General features: G+C 38.4%; 1 protein-coding gene across 1 annotated transcript in view; it reads left to right on the top strand.

Moving 5' to 3' along the window:
* FANCC (FA complementation group C) overlaps positions 1-17,177 on the top strand; it is an 81,144-nt gene extending 63,967 nt beyond the window's left edge. The window contains exons 11-15 of the mRNA XM_005154921.3: positions 2,741-2,816; positions 3,623-3,704; positions 6,653-6,824; positions 11,560-11,760; positions 15,134-17,177. Of these exons, the coding sequence (XP_005154978.1) occupies positions 2,741-2,816; positions 3,623-3,704; positions 6,653-6,824; positions 11,560-11,760; positions 15,134-15,277 (675 nt within the window). The 3' untranslated portion in view covers positions 15,278-17,177. The remainder of the gene's footprint in view (positions 1-2,740; positions 2,817-3,622; positions 3,705-6,652; positions 6,825-11,559; positions 11,761-15,133) is intronic.
* Positions 17,178-17,470: the final 293 nt, after the last annotated feature.

The raw sequence follows: 17,470 nt of genomic DNA, 5'->3' as shown, positions 1-17,470 counted from the left end.
GGTTCTGGCTGGGCCATCTAAGATTGTAGGAATTTATAGTATGATTAATTGAAAAAAGGCTAGGCAAAAGGATTTGTCCCCAAAAATTTCAGAAGAACCAGGTCATGTCTGCCAGTTGCACACGTTTGCAAGGGAGGAGGAGTATGACTCTCTATTGCAGTGTGACAGCTGTCAGAAACAGCTGTCTTTTCTAATAATTTTGAAGACTATTTCAAGAGAGCAAGGTTTGGCAGAAGGAAAGCAGAAGAATGTGAAAAAGTGCTGTGGGGGTTAGGAATTAAGTTGCTTCATCTGTGTTTGGGTAGAGTGAAAGAAGTATAAATGGAACATGGGATTTAGACCTACTTAGGAAAAAAGACCATTTATATAGGCATTGAATAAGGAATTTAAGAGTGGGTGTACTGAGATCACTGTTGTGATAATCCTTTCCATGTTTTGTACAAGCAGATTTTCTTCAAGTTTATTACTGTAGTGGAAGCTGACCAAAGGATATTTGTGTCACATTGCTCATAAATTTATAAACTTAAAGTTTTAAGGTTTAGTTGATGGAAACTGTAATTTCCTCCAGGATTATTTTCCCTTGATCATTTCAGAATTGTCACTGGTTCTCACTTGGGAATTTTGTTTTAAATCACTGGATAAATATTTTAATCCAGTGTTCTACTTTTATTTCCTGTTATACATCAGGGCAATTATTATAACCAGCTACATTCAGACTTAGTCTGTCTCTTTGAACTTTGTTTTGCACTTTGTTTTGGGTTATGTAAGGAAAGAACTGCCTATAATACTGTGTTTGCTTGATAGGAAGCAAATTTTTTTTTGCTTTGCTTAAACAGTATGCTGGAAACTGCTTTTCACTTTTCAATACTATTTTCGTATGTAACTCATGTTGTGGGTTTTTTTGGCTACTATTAACTGTGTCAAGAGCTGCTTTTTCATGTTGATTCTTGATGCAAACCAATTGGTTACATGCATTCTTCAGTATAGAGATTATTAATTTTTAATTAACTTAATTCCACTTGACAGGTAGTCTTTTAGAGTCTTACCATACCAGTGATTATCTGAGAGTACTGCATATATGTGTGCTGTAATTTTGATTATTTGTTCTTTACAGAACAAAAAATTAGTACAGACAGAATGTTGCATTGTCTTTGTTCATAAGATGCATTCATCTGTATATCCAAAATAAATTAGTTACTAAATATGGTCTTCATTGGATTTAGAAATATTCTATAGAATCTATGTTTCTTTTGTATATATATATATATATATATATATTTATATATATATATTCCACAGAATCTGTTTTTCAAGAGATGACCTATTTATTAGATATTTAATTATTCCTAAAGAAAGGAGATGGAATAGTTCTAAGGTCAATGGTATAGAGACTTGAAGACTGAAATGACAGAATCATAGAGGTTGAGGTTGGTGGCCCTTTGTTGAACTCTCTCCACTATGTTGATGTCTCTCTTGTACTAAGGAAGCTAAAACTGCACATATTACTCCAGGTTTGGCTGCTGGAGTGGCTGCTCACCAGTGCTGAGGAGTGGCAAAGAATCACCTCCCTCAACCTGCTGGCAGTCCTTTGCATAATGCAGCTCAAGATACAATTGGTGCCTTTGCGTCAAGGGCACAGTGCTGGCTCAAGTTCAATTTTGTGTCCTATCTGGACCCCCGAGTCCTTTTCTGCAAAACTGCTTTCCAGTTTCCCAGTCTGTACTGGTGCCTGGGGATGTTCCTTCCTGGATGCAGGACTTTATACTTTCTCCTTGTTGAACTTCATGAGGCTTCTATCAGCCCATTTCTCCAACCTGTCAAGGCTCCTCTGGATGGCAGCACAACCCTTCTGCGTATCAGCCACTTCTCCCAGTTTGGTGTCTCTGCCCCTTCATCCAGATCGTTAATGAAGATGTCGAACAGGATCAAATGCAGTATTGACCCCTGTGGTGCACCACTAGTTACTGGCCTCCAGCTAGACTTTGTGCCACTGGCCACCACCCTCTGAGCCTGGCTATTCAGATAGTTTTCAGTCCACCTCAAAGGCAGTCCATGTTGCACTTGCATGTGCATACCACTCATTAGACAAGCCTGCAGTAGATATCTGCAGACCAAAAAGATTAAAGGTATGATTAAAGGTGTGTTGCTGCTAGACTCAACTACACAAGCAGCAATGTTCACAGCATACAAGTCATACATACACAGCTAAACTGAGGACAAGTCTGTTATGTATGACTGCCCTACCTTGTGCTGAATCAGATCCTAAGAACTTCAGGTTTTAATTTCTGAATAGAAGGCAATAATCCACAACACAATCTCAGGTATTGTAGGTATTATTAGTTCGTAGTTTAATATGCAGCTGTTCATACTGGAAAATTAAATGAAACTAATTGGTGTCTCTTTTAACCTCTGCATGTTAAAGAGTTGAAGACTTGATATTGCAAGGAAAAAGCCTGAGAGTATTAAAATGTAATTTTCTTCATAGTCTTAATATTTCTTTAAGGCATATATTTAAAAAATACATAAGTACTTTTTCTAAGCAAGCTTCTCCTAACTATCCCCATCTTATCCTAAAATTAATAATCCTAAATTAATAATCCTAAAATTAAGAGTAGAGTTACTTTTCTGTTCTCTTACTTCAGTCTGTATTGTTAATTACTACCTTTGATGAGATTGTTCGTTGTGAGTTTGTTTTGACAACTGACCTGAAGGTTCTTAAAATTATGATTCTGTATCTTAGCATAAATTTTCACTGAAGGCGTACTTTCCTTACCATCACCAGCCTCTTGTAACAGCTTTACTCAGACGTCCTTTTGGTAAGTTTCTTCATTAAATCTTTGTAGCATTAGCTAACCTGCATGATCTGTGTACCTCTTCAAATAACTTCAAAAGGCATGAAGAAATAATTTTACCATTTCTTAAGCAGGTTGTGTTGACTTACCAGTTTTAATAATAATCTTTTAATGTTTTGATTGGGAGAGGTTTTAGATGTTCCTGAAAAAAAGAATTCTCATGTAACAATAATGCAGATATAACTTTAAAGAAAACTAAACTAGAAGTGAATTATAAAGAAAGGGTGCTTAATTTTCTAGAAATTAACATGTTACTGATATTGTAAAAATACAAAATATTCTTATAATATTAGTTGTCATGAAAATTTTCATGTGTGTTACAAGCCTTCCCAATTGTCTCTGAAGCTTGAATTCTGCTGACATTTTAGATTGCAAAATTTGTTATTTTTTCAGGTTTCCCATATCTATAGATCAATATGATGCAGTTTTATGATACTCTTCAATATGATACGTTTTTTCATGAGCAATAATTTCAGCTAGTACAAGAGCCTCTGACAATGTTACTGCACCGATTATATATTGAGATGGCATTTACACTAGGGTACATCAGCCTCATTTGAATATTGCTAGCTTTGTAAATGAATTGTTCTTAGAAAATCAGTAATCAGTATTGTTGAAAATTGGGAAATTTCAAAATGAAATTTTAAATGCTTTATGATAACTGGATCAAGTTGACAAATTTTAGTGATAAATTAATACGGTTAATATGGTTAATTTTACTGGCTGGACAAAGTAGAATTTAAACCTTCATGTTTATCCTCCCTTCTCAGAGCTTCCAGCTACACACTGGTCCGCACATTTGAAACACATTTCAGATATGCTCAAAGCATTGGTAGAAGATACAAATGTTAGGTAAGCAGTATTATATTTTCTAATCTTTTGTCCATTGTACGTTAAGTTGTGAAAAGACGTCATTTGAAGTCTTCAGTGGCTACATTTCATCATTTGCTTCTTATTCTCAAGGTAGAAATTTGTTTTGAAGAATAGGATTCTGTTTACTTACTAAACCTGAAATCTGTAGCATCAGTAGACCTGTCCAGTAAACCTCTGAGTAAATAAAATCTTGTTCCTTTTATTTCAGCAAATAGCTAGCTGTATAGCAGAACTGCTTACTCTCCCATTTCTCTCCCCAACTTTTAAAACCAATTCTGGATTGACAAACAAGAACCCTTCCAACCAGAAAAGCAGCTAGTATTGGAAACAGTGTGTTGTGAGCAGTACCATTTTAGTTGTTATTTGCTTTTTTGCAGGCTTGTGTAAACATCCAAACTTCCAACTTCTTTTTTTTTTATATAGATATGGCTGCTAGACTGCAGTGTCATTGTTTGTTATATTACTGTTGGAGCTGACCTCCCATGTTTCTGACCTGTGGCCCTTCATTTTTTTTTCCCAAATCGTTGATATAATGATGATAATGTTTGTATACATTAATTCTACTTTGTTTGTAGATGCTCTAGGGCTGTATCAAAAAGAATGATAAAAGATACATCTTTCTGTTGCTGCCCTGTAATTCTTTCATATCGGGTGTGATGAGAACTGACTTGCTTAGATCTGCTCTAAGTATCAGCTTTCCAAAGAAAGTTGAACAGCTTTTAAATAAACTAATTTTTATCTTAAACCTGCAATATTTCAATAGAAACACAGAGTACTTAAGCCAGATAGATTTGAAAAAGATACCCAACTGTCCCCCTGTGTCCTGGAAGACTGATATTTGCGTCCACACTTGGTTTCAGCTAACTCATGGAGACTTTTTTGTTATTGTTGAGTGGCAGAAAAAGCTTTTTGCTGTTCCCTCTGAGGCTGAGCTCTTTGCTGGCAGCTTCTTACTTTATGTATAAGCTGCAGTTCAGTACTGTCTCACATGTTCATCCTTGAAGTCTGTCAAACCTTTCCGCCCTTGGAGTGTGACCAGTAGCTGATCCTGGCTTCTTAAAGAAACACATAACTGAAACTTAGAATAAACAAAACAAGTATTATCCATCATACTGTATTACAATAATAGAAATGTATCTGTTCTCCTTCTGTGGCCTAGCCCTTTCTTGGCTTATATGGTCTTTTTCCTCCTTTGCTTTGATAGTAAACTAGTTTGAATAGTATTGTACTTGCCAGAATATTCCCATACTTCCTTTAGAACTCATGGAAAAATTACGTTTTCTACCAAACCCCTCTCAGTTAAAAAGAAAATGGATCTGGCTTGAGTTTTTAAATACTAATATTCACAAGGAAACTGTATACCATTTTCTTTTATTGCTTTATTCCTGATTCTACATCCTTTGTACGTAGTAAGATTAACAGAGGAGTGAAAAATACCACTATGCAGTGTTTCCTCTTGCTTCTTATAATCAGTGCTCTCTCTTTATATTGCCTGGTTTTAAGTGGTTTTATTTTACACCAAATGTAACTCTTTCAGCAAGGTGCTGTGTACTTCTAAGCAACAGATTGCTTCTGTGCCACTGTTATTACATGAAGTCATCTCGGTGAACAGTAAATATTGTATGAAATTTTAAATCAGAAACCAATTGATGTACATTTTGCGGGGGGAAGTCCCAGAGAAAGTGAAGGGCTGCTTTTGGCAATGACATTGGAACAGCTGACAGTAAGAGACTCTTCTGACTGTTCTGAGCAGGCAGAAACAGCAGCAGGGACAGAAGGGAGGGTACGCAAATCCAAACTGGGCACTTTGATGGTACAGGAAAGTTATGATGAGTTGTAAGTGGTGCCTAGGCTCTCTAGTCAAGAATTAAATCCTATTCTGCTAAGTACTTGTTACTGTTTAATGCATACACCATACCTTCATCCATAAAACTGTGCAGCCTGCCCTTCCAGAAAGTCTTAAATATAAAGCAGTATATTCCAACTACGATCTTATCATATTCCCCAGATAATGTGATAGTATCAGACAACTTCATCAACTCCTGAAATTTCTCAGATCTTTTCGAGTTTCCTGTAAGGGGTGGCACAGCAGCTCTTGAAGTCCCCTGGAATAAAGCTGAAGAAAAACCTATAATGCTTGAAACTTTTCCCAAACTTAACAGTAATAATCGTACTTGGTTCTTAACCTCCTTCCAGCTGTACTTCTGTCTGTCCTTCCTTCCACATTTAGTTTGACTTTTTGCTTTGAGATGCCTGCCGTTGGTTTGCATCTTCCTGTTATTTCTCTTTAGTTTATTTTGACTTTTCAGAAGAGCACAAGTGAGAAACTGCAGCAATGAGCTGTGGTTCATTCTCATCTTTTTCTTATGCGGAAACCCAGATGTAAATGCCTTCAAAATTTTCATTAAAGAGTACCTGAATATTAAGAGTGAGAAGATGAATATCCTTAAAAACTTTATATTAAATCCATCTAAATGTAATTCCTCATGAATTACCAAAACCCAGAAAATAACCCTGAAAAGCCTCAGAAAGAAACTTGAAGGCAATATAAAACAACAGTAGCTTAGAATGCAGCATTTGAGATATTACTTGAAGTTTTGAAAATCCTTAAACTGGAGAATATAGTTGATAAAGTTTAATTTTGTGATATATATTTAATACATAATATTTTGTCAAAGAAACTGGTGTAATGTTCTGTCCTACTGACAAAGTTAATCTCTTAGTAGCAGTGGATGTGTCTCCTTTGGTCATGACTGCAAACAGTAGGGTAGTACATGGCTGTATAGTTAGCAGGTAAGGCATAGCTATGGAAGAGTAGTTTCAGGATTTTTATTTTCATATCAGTATGCCAGCACCCTTTGCAGTTAACTTAAGACATTTTAAAACATTAAATAACAAGAAATACTTCTATCTTTGTCATTTTCCAGTTCTGCTGCTGACCTTTTTGAAATCTGGTTTTTGGTTGTTTGTTTTGGAGAATGGCTTGATATTGCTGCAGAACAATTACTGAAGGCTGCTGTAGAACCAGATGCTTTGCTGTGGCTGCTGGCATTTTACTACTGTCCTCAAAATGAAAATCAACAAAGGACTCAAACAGTGGTGCGTAATGTAGTGATGTTAAGCAGCAATAAGCAGTCAATAGTCTGCTTATATCTTACTGCTATAAAACGAATAGTGCACACCAGAAAAATAAAAGTTCTGTACTGGAGAAGGTACTGGCTTTACAAGGTCTCCTGGGAATTGTATTTGAGTGGAGAAGCTGAAAGATAATTATGTGGATTTACTTGGTGACATCTGTAAAACACTTTCCCTCTTTTAAAAGTATATGGTATAGATAAGCACCTTCTTGTCTTTCTTTTGGTAACTTGGGTTTTTTTAATCACCAGTAAAATACTCTAGGAATAGTATTTTTTAAATCACTGTGTAGCATTGCTGTGTTACGGCATCTTCTGATAAGGAAACACAACAGAAATTGCAACAGCAGTTGAAGCAGTAAAGATACTTTTCAGACCTGCTTAGTAAGGTTCCATGGGATATAGCCTAGAAGGCAGAGGGGCCCAAGACTGTTGGGTAATATTCAAGGATCACCTGCTACAAGCTCAGGAGTGTTGCATCCCAGCTAGAAGGAAGTGCAGCAGGAGGGCCAGGAGACCTCCATGGATGCATAAGGAGCTGCTGAGAAAACTTCAAAGGAGAAAAGAGGCTTTTAAAATGTGGAAGCAAGGACAGGTGGCCTGGGAAGAATACAGGTATGTTGTCTGGGAAGCTAGGGACCAGGTTAGGAAAGCTAAGGCCCAGTTAGAATTAAACTTGGCAAGGGATGTAAAAGATAACAGGAAAGGATTCTGTAGGTACATTGCGAATAAAAGACAGACTAGGGACAATGTAGGCCCCCTCCGGAAGCTGTCGGGAGAACTGGCTACACAGCATTTGGAGAAGGCTGAGGTTCTGAATGACTTCTTTGCCTCGGTCTTCACTGGCAAAGGCGCTGACCACACCACCCAAGTCTTGGAAGGCAGACACAGAGACTGTGAGAATGAAGACCCTTGGCCCACTGTATGAGAGGATCTGGTTCGAGATCATCTTAAGAACCTGAATGTGCCCAAGTCCATGGGACCTGATGAAATCCATCCACGGATCCTGAAGGAGCTGGGGAATGAAGTTGCAAAACCACTGGCCATTATATTTGAAAAACCATGACAGCCAGGTGAAGTTCCCGATGCCTGGAAAAAGGGAAGGGGAAAATGGATGACCTAGGGAATTACAGACCAGTCAGTCTCACCTCTGTGCCTGGCAAAACCTGGAAGCAGATTCTCTTGGAAGGCATGCTAAGGCACATGAAAAACAACCAGGTGCTTGGTGACAGCCAGCATGGCTTCACTATGGGGAAATCCTGCCTGACCAATTGGGTGACCTTCTGTGACGGGGCTATGGAACTGATGGACAAGGCAGAGCAGTTGATATCATCTACCTGGACTTGTGCAAAGCATTCGACGCTGTCCCACATGACATCCTTGTCTCTAAATTGGCGTGTCATCAATTTGATAGGTGGACCACTCAGTGGATAAAGAACTGGCTGGATGGTCGCACTCAAAAGAGTTGTGGTCAATGGCTGAATGTCCAGCTGGAGACCAGTAATGAGTGGTGTCCCTCAGGGATCAGTGTTGGGACCAGTCTTGTTTAATATTTTTGTCGCTGACGTGGAATTGAGTGTGCCCTCAGCAAGTTTGCCGATGACACCAAGCTGTGTGGTTCTGTTGATACACTGGAGGGAAGGAATGCCATTCAGAGGGACCTTGACACGCTTGTGAGGTGGGCTGATGCCAACCTCATGAAGTTTAAACATGCCAAGTGCAAGGTCCTAAAGCTGGGTGGGAGCAATCCCAGGCACAGCTACAGGTTGGGCAAGCAAGAGAAGAGATTCAGAGCAGCCCTGAGGAGAAGGACTTGGGGGTGTTGGTCGATGAGAAAATGAACATAAGATGGCTTCAGTGTGCACTCACAGGCCAGAAAGCCAACCATATCCTGGGCTGCATCAAAAGGAGTGTGACCAGCAGGTCAAAGGAAGTGATCCTGCCCCTCTACTCTGCACTTGTGAGACCTCACTTGGAGTATTGTGTGCAGTTCTGGTGTCCTCAACATAAAAAGGACATGGAACTGTTGGAACAAGTCCAGAGGAGGGCCACAAAGATGATCAGGGGACTGGAGCACCTCCCATATGAAGACAGGCTGAGAAAGTTGGGGCTGTTCAGCCTGGAGAAGAGAAGGCTGCGTGGAGACCTCATAGCAGCCTTCCGGTATCTGAATGGGGCCTATAGGGATGCTGGGGAGGGCCTCTTCATTAGGGACTGTAGTGATAGGACAAGGGGTAATGGGTTAAAACTTAAACAGGGGAGGTTTAGGTTAGATATAAGGATGAAATTCTTTACTGTGAGGGTGGTGAGGTACTGGAATGGGTTGCCCAGGAAAGCTGTGAAAGCTCCATCCCTGTCAGCGTTCAAGGCCAGGCTGGACGAAGCCTTGAGTGACATGGTTTAGTGTGAGGTGTCTGTGCCCATTGGAGGGGGGTTGGAACTAGATGATCTTGAGGTCCTTTCCAACCCTAACTCTGCTATGATTCTATGAATTTTAGCCTTGGACATCTGTTCTGATTTCTCTGATGTATCTATACTGATATTTTGCATTTATGAAACTGTAAAAATTGTGTTATATTCCCTCATATGCTAGTTTTCTAACAGAAGGAAACGGTGTTCTAACCTCATGTGCTGTACTGCAATGAAGAGTGCTGTTTGTCTGCATATGCATGCAAATAGCATGAAAGCCGTTAATTTAGACTTACTATATAAGTTTGAACTGGCCTAAGCAATCTGATCTAAAAAGCTCAAGATTCAAAATTTGGCTACAGCAGCTCCAGTTTTTTTCTATTTTAAAACAGATTCTGTTTGATTTGAAAATGCAGCCCAGTGTACCTTGCTAGAAAAACATCATACTTTCATTTTGCGTCTAGTGGTCCATGTACCACAGTATGTTCTTCAACATTCTATTTCCTCCCTTCCCTTCCTGCAACCCAGATGGCACTACAAACACAAGCTCACATTCCAGTCACTTAAAATTTTTCCTCTTTAATTTCTTACAGTCTAGGAGTGGACTGGGGTGTTGGTTGAGCTACAGTAAAAAAACTGGGGTTGACTGGTTTTAGGAAAGAAGGCAACACACAAGCAATAAAAAACTGAAGGTCTGTAGGTGCAGATCTCTGTATTGTTATTCTAACTCCAGCTTCACAGAAAGAAGTCACATTGTCCCATACACAAAATTATCTCCCTGTGTCCACCCTGTTCTATCAGTTTGTTATTTTTTGATAATGTACGACAAACCTTAGTGAGAAAAAAGCTTTTCCACGGACAGCCCACACAGTTACTCATCTCTTCCCAGGGGTCTTATATTTCAGTTCATTATGATTCTTTTCTGTAGTTACTTGAAGTAAGACTTATTTTTTCCACAGGTCAGGCTACTTCAAAATCATTCCCACAGTTCATGCAAAGCTTCTGCCTTTAGTTAGGTATTTGCTTTTTTCTTTTACTTTGTCCTTTGGCTGGTTACCTCTCAGTTCTTTTAAATAGAGTGTTTTCTTTCTCAACCCCTGCACCAGTTAAGGATTAAGATGGAATGGGAAATTCTAGCAGATGCCAAGCTGGAGGACTTTCCATGCAGCCTATTCTTGTGTGGAATGGCATGCACTCATGACCTAACATTTTGTCTTCCTGATACTTACTTTAGATAGCAGCTTAATATCAGCAAGAGTGGAATATAGAGAGTTAAATTGATTTAAAGAAGAAGGAGGCTAATTTTGATGTTCACCAGTCTTCACTCATGTGTGCAGGACTGAATATACTGCTACTCAATCATTTGTTAGAGTCCTTTATACCTTTAGACTCTGCAACACTGGAGGAACAAATCTTGGAGGTTGGTCATAGCAACTTTCCCACTGAGTCTCCAAGGGTGGGTGACATAATTCAAGAATAGCAGCTTTTTCAGCCAATTTTATGTTGAATTGGTAATAGTGCAGGACAAAGTGGGGTGAACGACTGAAACAAATTTTCCTCATTAACACAGTTGAGAAACGGGTGTCTTTTTCCTTTGGGTACTCAGTGGTGTATTTTTCCACTGTTCCTGCACTTACTCATTTTGGTTTTGGCTAGTTTGGTTTACTTTTAATATAGGGAACAAAATTATTGTTGGGATTTTTTGCAGTAGTTGCTTATACTTTTTTTTTTTCAGTTGTATAGGTGCCAAAATCTTCTGTTTTCTACTCGCAGTAAAAATTAGTTTTTATGGGCTAACTCAAAAGGTAAAAACATAAGTTGCAAACAACACAGGAAGAAGGAAAAAAAATGCATTAATACCAGAACATTTTATCAGGAGAGGCCAGGTTGCATGGGGATTTAACTGATTTGTAGCAGCAATACTGAAATGAGCCCTTGAGGAGCCTCTGTTCTTTTGTCCACAATGTGAAAATCTGACTGTGTTCTGCTGGGGGAATTTCTCCATTTCCATTTATTATTTAAAAAAGGTCAAATCCTGGCTCAATGCCCTGCCTGCTTAATTTGCAAGACCTAAGAAAGTTAAAAAATCCATTCTGTCCACTTCTGTCTCCATCAGTATAAATGTGTACAGCCCTTCCTTCCCTGTACTCCCAGCTCAAACTCTTTTCATGTTTGGGTAATTTCTGCGAAGGATGCAGTTTCCTGTTAGTGAATAAATCCAAAGGAAAAATACCATAAGTATGACCTTTGCTCTTCTCTGATCCTGCATCCTTTGAAATTGTTTCCTACAGGTAGAAGCTAAAGCAGTCTACAATCATCTAATGCTGCTCTTCAACCGTATAGTCCTTTCTGTCAAAGATCTGGAGGCTGCTGTACACAGCATAACAGATACAGAGCGGTGTTGTAACCAGCATCTTATAACACATCTTCTTACCAACTTTTTGCTCTTTTCATCTGGTGGACATACGATTGCCCAGGAGTTTATTTACCATGTAAGTATTTCCCTTTTTTCAATGTAAGTAAAACATGGGGTTTTTACTATTTTAGATTTAAGTTCCTGTCTCTTAAAAAAAAAATAAAAACAAATCCACAAATCACATAACAGAGAATTAAAGAATATAATGACTACACGAGCTACACCTAGCCTGCTACATCTTTATTTTCAGCCACAGTAAAAATATTTTCCTTCTTAACACTTTTTGACAAGATCTCACTGAAGAGGTTGCTGTCCCGACAATACAGCTGCAGAAATAATTGGAGCACTAGCTTGCAGTTAAGGGATATCTACAGTTCATTTATACCTGCCACAGACATTTGGACATGCTTGTCCAAACATTTTATTTCCCCTAATTATAAATCTCTGCTGATCTGCTGTAGAGATGATGGAACTGTCTTCTCACTGTTTTCCATTAAGTAAAACAGCTAGTTACTGAGTGTTAGCATTGATAAGGCAAATACTTGGTGCTTCACCAAAGCCAGAGAGAAAAATGGTATAATAAGAGAAAAAAAAGAATTGAGATGTGGAGTGAAGCACAGCATCAGACCCTACAACTCAGAGTTATAAAGCAGGTATGTTTATTACGATGCCAGGCGCAAGGGGGATCGCTCCTCCTAACTTGCACACTGAGGGGTTAAGCAAGCAGATATTTATTACACACAAACATGCATATTCATTAGGTCCCTGAGGGTTCCACAGGGGTATTATAATTCGTTTAGGTATTCATTAACCTAAGTCTCCTCTGTTTTGGCACACTGCCCTTCGATGGTTGTGGGCAGCGGTCTTCAAGATGAAGTAAGCAGTCTTCCTCAGGGTGCACTTTTCACCTTTGGCACAGTTGGATGCCCCAGTAATCACAAATTAGCTGAAACCAACCATATCTGCAAGTTTCTGATAGCTGGCAAAGGTTTAGAACAATGTGACCTTCCTGCAAAATTTATTGCAAGCAGAACTGGATGGGCAGACAAGGAGTATCCTAAGCTAGCAGATGTTCGGGAGTCACCGTCTCCAAACTAACTGATATTAGAAGCATGGTCACGTATTAGAAGGATGGAAAGAAATAGTTCACTCTTGTTAGTAAGACTACTAAATTCTGTTATCACACCACAGACTTACAACACAAACATTGTTCTCTATCTTAGACCTAAGTTAAAAGTATTTTAACTCTATGTTTTCCAGGCACTTGCTTTCCTTATATCAAGAGAATGTCACTTAAGGGGTAAAAAAAGCTAAAGAGGAGTAAAATTTGGAAGCATCCCCATAGCATGTTGCTGTATTGCTGCTGACATTCTTTAAGTATATTGATACAAACAGTAAAATGTGTTTTTCTGTCTCAAGGTAAATTGTGGTTTCTCAGTATGAGATTAGGAATTTATTTCTAACTACAAAACTATACTCCTCCTAAGAAGTATAAACCTTCTGTGCAAGCAGGCCTAGGGCAAGTGTGAGGTTTTAGCATGTTTTTCCTTTCAGCAGCAGTGTGCTCGTACATCTGTATATGGTATATGACATGTATAATGAGCCTGTTCTTGTGTTGCAGTCAACTGGTAACTTATTTTGGTATTCTGACTTGGTGATATTCTCGCTGACTAAACAGACATAACATTTTTCTGTTTAAGAAGGGTAAGGTATTTTCTAGCATGTTAGGTGTAAGTTCACACATGATCAATTTCTCCTTTGCATAAGAATATAATGATAAAATTTAGGGGGTTGTATGGACTTCTACAGTCTCCTGGGTTTAGTTTCTCTTTTGAGGAGCATGGCTGTTGAGCAGTGATGCTGCAATACATACTAGTCTACTTTAAACCTCTTCAGGAAGACTAAAGGCAACTTCTTTACAGAAAGCAACATAACTAACTTTTAAAACTCTGAGTATGCCCCAGTGTTGGATGCTCATGAGCTGTTGTAGGCCAGAGTATGTCAGTCTGATTGTATCTGTCAAATACTGTGAAGGATGCCATCCAGAAGGACCTTGACAGTCTTGAGAGATGGGCAAGAGCAAACCTCATGAGGTTCAGTAAGGCCAAGTGCAAGGTTGAGCACCTGGGTCGGGGCAATCCCAGGCACATCTACAGGTTGGGCAGAGAAGAGATTCCGAGCAGCTCTGAGAAGGACTTGGGAGTGTTGGCTGATGAGGAGCTCAACATGAGCTAGCTTCAGTGTGCACTCACAGCCCAGAAAGACAACCATATCCTGGGTGCATCATAAGGATTATGGCCCAGCAGGTCAAGGGAGGTGATCCTGCCCCTCTGCTCTTGTGAGACCACACCTGGAGTAGTACATTCAAATCCCCAACACAAGAGGGACGTGGACCTGCTTGAGTGAGTACAGAGGAGGGCCATGAAGATGGTCAGAGGGCTGGAACACCTCTCCTATGAAGACAGGCTGAGAGTTGGGCTTGTTCACCCTGGAGAAGAGAGGGCTCCAGGGAGACCTTATAGCAGCCTTCCTTCCAGTCACTAAAGGGGAGCTACAAGAAATCTGTAGACAGACTTGTTACAAGGGCATGCAGAGATAGGACAAAGGGAGATGGCTTTAAACTGAAAGTGGATAGATTTATATTAGATATTAGGAAAAGATTCTTTACTGTGAGTATGGTGAGACACTGGAACAGGTTGCCCTGAGAAGCTGTGGCTGCCCTGTCCCTGGAAGTGTTTAAGGCCTGTTCTAGTGGAAGGTGCCCTGCCCATGGTAGTGGGGTTAGAACTAGATGGTCTTTAAGGTCCTCTCCAACCCAAACCATTCTATGATTCTGTGTAATTATTAATGAGTAGCTAGGCTCTCTATGTGATTTGAAAAGCCCTGAAGACAATATAAGAAGAGCAGAATGCTGGGAAGCAAAACTGGGATGCATGACAGTGGTTTTGGTTAGCATAGTAAACTTTGGGTTTAACAAGTATGTAAAGGACCTCCAGATCTACAAAAATTGCAACTTAGGGCCTTTTTCTGGTACTTTGCCATGTTTTGAGGGAGACTTTTTTATTTTTTTTTTTTTTAACTTCTGAAAGCTTTACAGAGCTGAATTGTCTCCCCAGATTCACCCAAAACTTTCATGTGCTTTCAGTTGTTTTCTAATGAGATGACTTAAAAATGGTTACACTGTCTGGCCATTTGTGTTTCCTTTAAAAACTTTCCGACCTCTTTATTTGTGTCACTTAAACTTGAGAGAACAGTAGAAATCTCAAAACTGTTCAGTTCCACCAAGACATATGAAAAAGACATCTTGGCAGAACTTGTTTTTAAACTCGGATCATTTAATATATTCACTGGTGAGGGACAAATCTGAGTTTGTTGCAAACATGAATGGAGAATTCTTAGTACCTAGCAACATAATTACATTATTTCCCATCCTTCCTGTTTCCCTTCAGATTACTGAGACAACTGACTCAAGCAAAGAAGTCTGTAGCCTTCTTATCCGTACTGCATACAGAATTAACCATAATGGAGAAAAAAACACAAGGACTGTGAAGCTGCTGAATGAACTTCTTAAGAAACTAACACTGAAAGTTTAGATTTTTAATGTTATCTATTTATCAAGCAAACAAATCAGATCTTTATCCAGGTGTCAATGTTTCATTAACATTTCCAACAGTAAATACATATCTTCAGCCTATCCTGCAACTTTGTATTCCATCATAAATATTTGAATTTCCTTTTTTTTGGAAATATTCACCCTTTACAACATAATAGTAAGTACTAAAGATGGTTGAAAATTTTGTTCTGACCACCTTCTTTAACAGGAGACCTTGGTCATTTAAAGCAGTTTAATCATCTTATTGTTTATCTCTCCGAGGATCAGTTTTTCTCCCAGATTACCCATGGTTTTATTTGCAAATCATATCCAGTTGCTTGGTTGGTAAGTTGTTCTTCAAATGTTTTGTTCTATAATTCTGCTTTTATGGAACTAACAGTGATCTCAACTGATGGTGATTCATGGTGAATGGACTCTATGTTCTCAGGAAATCAACACTGTTTCCTGAACTCTTTAGTTCATTTTTTAAATGTTTCCAAAATGAAACTCCTCAGATTTGCTAAATGCTTTTTTTTATTTTCCATACTGCAGCTTTCACAGGACAGTGTTCTCTGCATAGTACTATACTGATAGCTGGCCTTTGTCAGCAGATACTGCAGGTACAGGTTGTTTGCAGTACAGTTTATATTCAGTGTGCTGTGCCTGATACTGTTGTTTATTTGTTGAACAAAACTTATTTTTTTCATGCAGATAAAACAGAGCAAGCACAACATAGGCATAATGAAACTTCCCATTTTGAGGGCAGAATTTCCTGAAGAGATCATGTGGTTGCAACTCCTTCCTTTTTGTGCCCAGAGGTAGTTTGCTTGCTTCATTGTTTAGGTTTTTTTTGTCTCAGGCAAAAGAGCATGGATAGGGAGCAGCTGCTTAGTGTTTTACACTTAGGAAAGTATTTGTCCCAAAAAGTTTTTTGAACCTGTTTCCATCTTAACTTAAGCACATAGTAATGACAGAGGATCTGAACACTTTTCAGTAATTTCTTTTCATATATTACCTATGTCATTTAATGTCAATACTTTTGCTATGTTCAAATATGCTACTTGGAAAACTATTATTGCATATAAAATCAGAGGCATGTATCTTAGAGTAACACAGTTTTCTGAATGTAGCATTTGGGTTTGAGCTAAAGAAAAGGAAAACAACATACTTGGTGTCCCTTGGCTGTAAGAGTGGAAGGGTATTTTCTGTAATGCCGTTGACTGATTTATTTTAATTTTGTTCCTAGTGAGTCAAGTCAGACCAAATTACAGACATTACATATTTTGTCAATCAGTTTGTTAATGTCTATAATATCTGTATTACAAAATATTTAATATTTTAATCCAGCATATGAAGAAATAGTAAATAAGTAATGTATGTTATGAATAAAGTTTTTTTTCTTTTCGAATTCAAAATAGTTCTGAACGAAAAATCAAAAAGAGGTTATGTTGCAATTTTTCAGTTGTTGGTAGCCACATACATCTAAAAAACCAAGATAGAGCAACCCAGTTTCTGTTCCCTGAATATCATACCTGGAAAGCATGGGATTAACTAAAACTAAATTATTTTTTTTTATCACAAGCTCTGAGCTATTTGTCTAGTGTGAGTACATGTGGAGTGCTCTACCCAGAATGATATATCATCTAAAATTTATCACCAAAGGAAGAATGATTTGATTTTTTTGCTCTAATTTCTAATCCTGTTTTTGGGTGTGAAATACTTGAGTTATCTTTAAATTCTCTCCATTTTGCCACAATATGTAACTTTAACTACTTAAAAAGAAAGACTGGCTAACAGTTGCAGTGTATGATTCTTGCAGATTTGTTATGTGAATGATATGGGTATTATATTTATGCATGTATTACAGTTGTTGTAGATGACTGTAACTGTCCTTTCGCAGTGGGGGGGGAGGGGGTGTTGGTTTTTTTTGTTGTTGTTTTTTTCTTTTTTTTGCCACCAATAAAGCACATGAAAATTCTTCTAACTTTCTTAAATGAAATCAATATCCTCTTAAATAGTGACAGGTCAGTTTACACAGGAAGGAGACGTGTGATGAAAGCAGAAAGGACAAAATTACTAGTGAATTGGTACTTTTCTATTTTCCTGTGTTTGGCTTCTTAAGCAATACCATGATTTAAATATTACAAGAAGAGTTTTCTTGTTTCAGAAGGCTTTAAGAAAGAAACCTAATTGA

Source organism: Melopsittacus undulatus, chromosome Z (genome assembly GCF_012275295.1).
Source record: "Melopsittacus undulatus isolate bMelUnd1 chromosome Z, bMelUnd1.mat.Z, whole genome shotgun sequence".
Lineage (NCBI taxonomy): Eukaryota > Metazoa > Chordata > Aves > Psittaciformes > Psittaculidae > Melopsittacus > Melopsittacus undulatus.
This window is presented reverse-complemented; position numbering and strand designations above follow the sequence as displayed.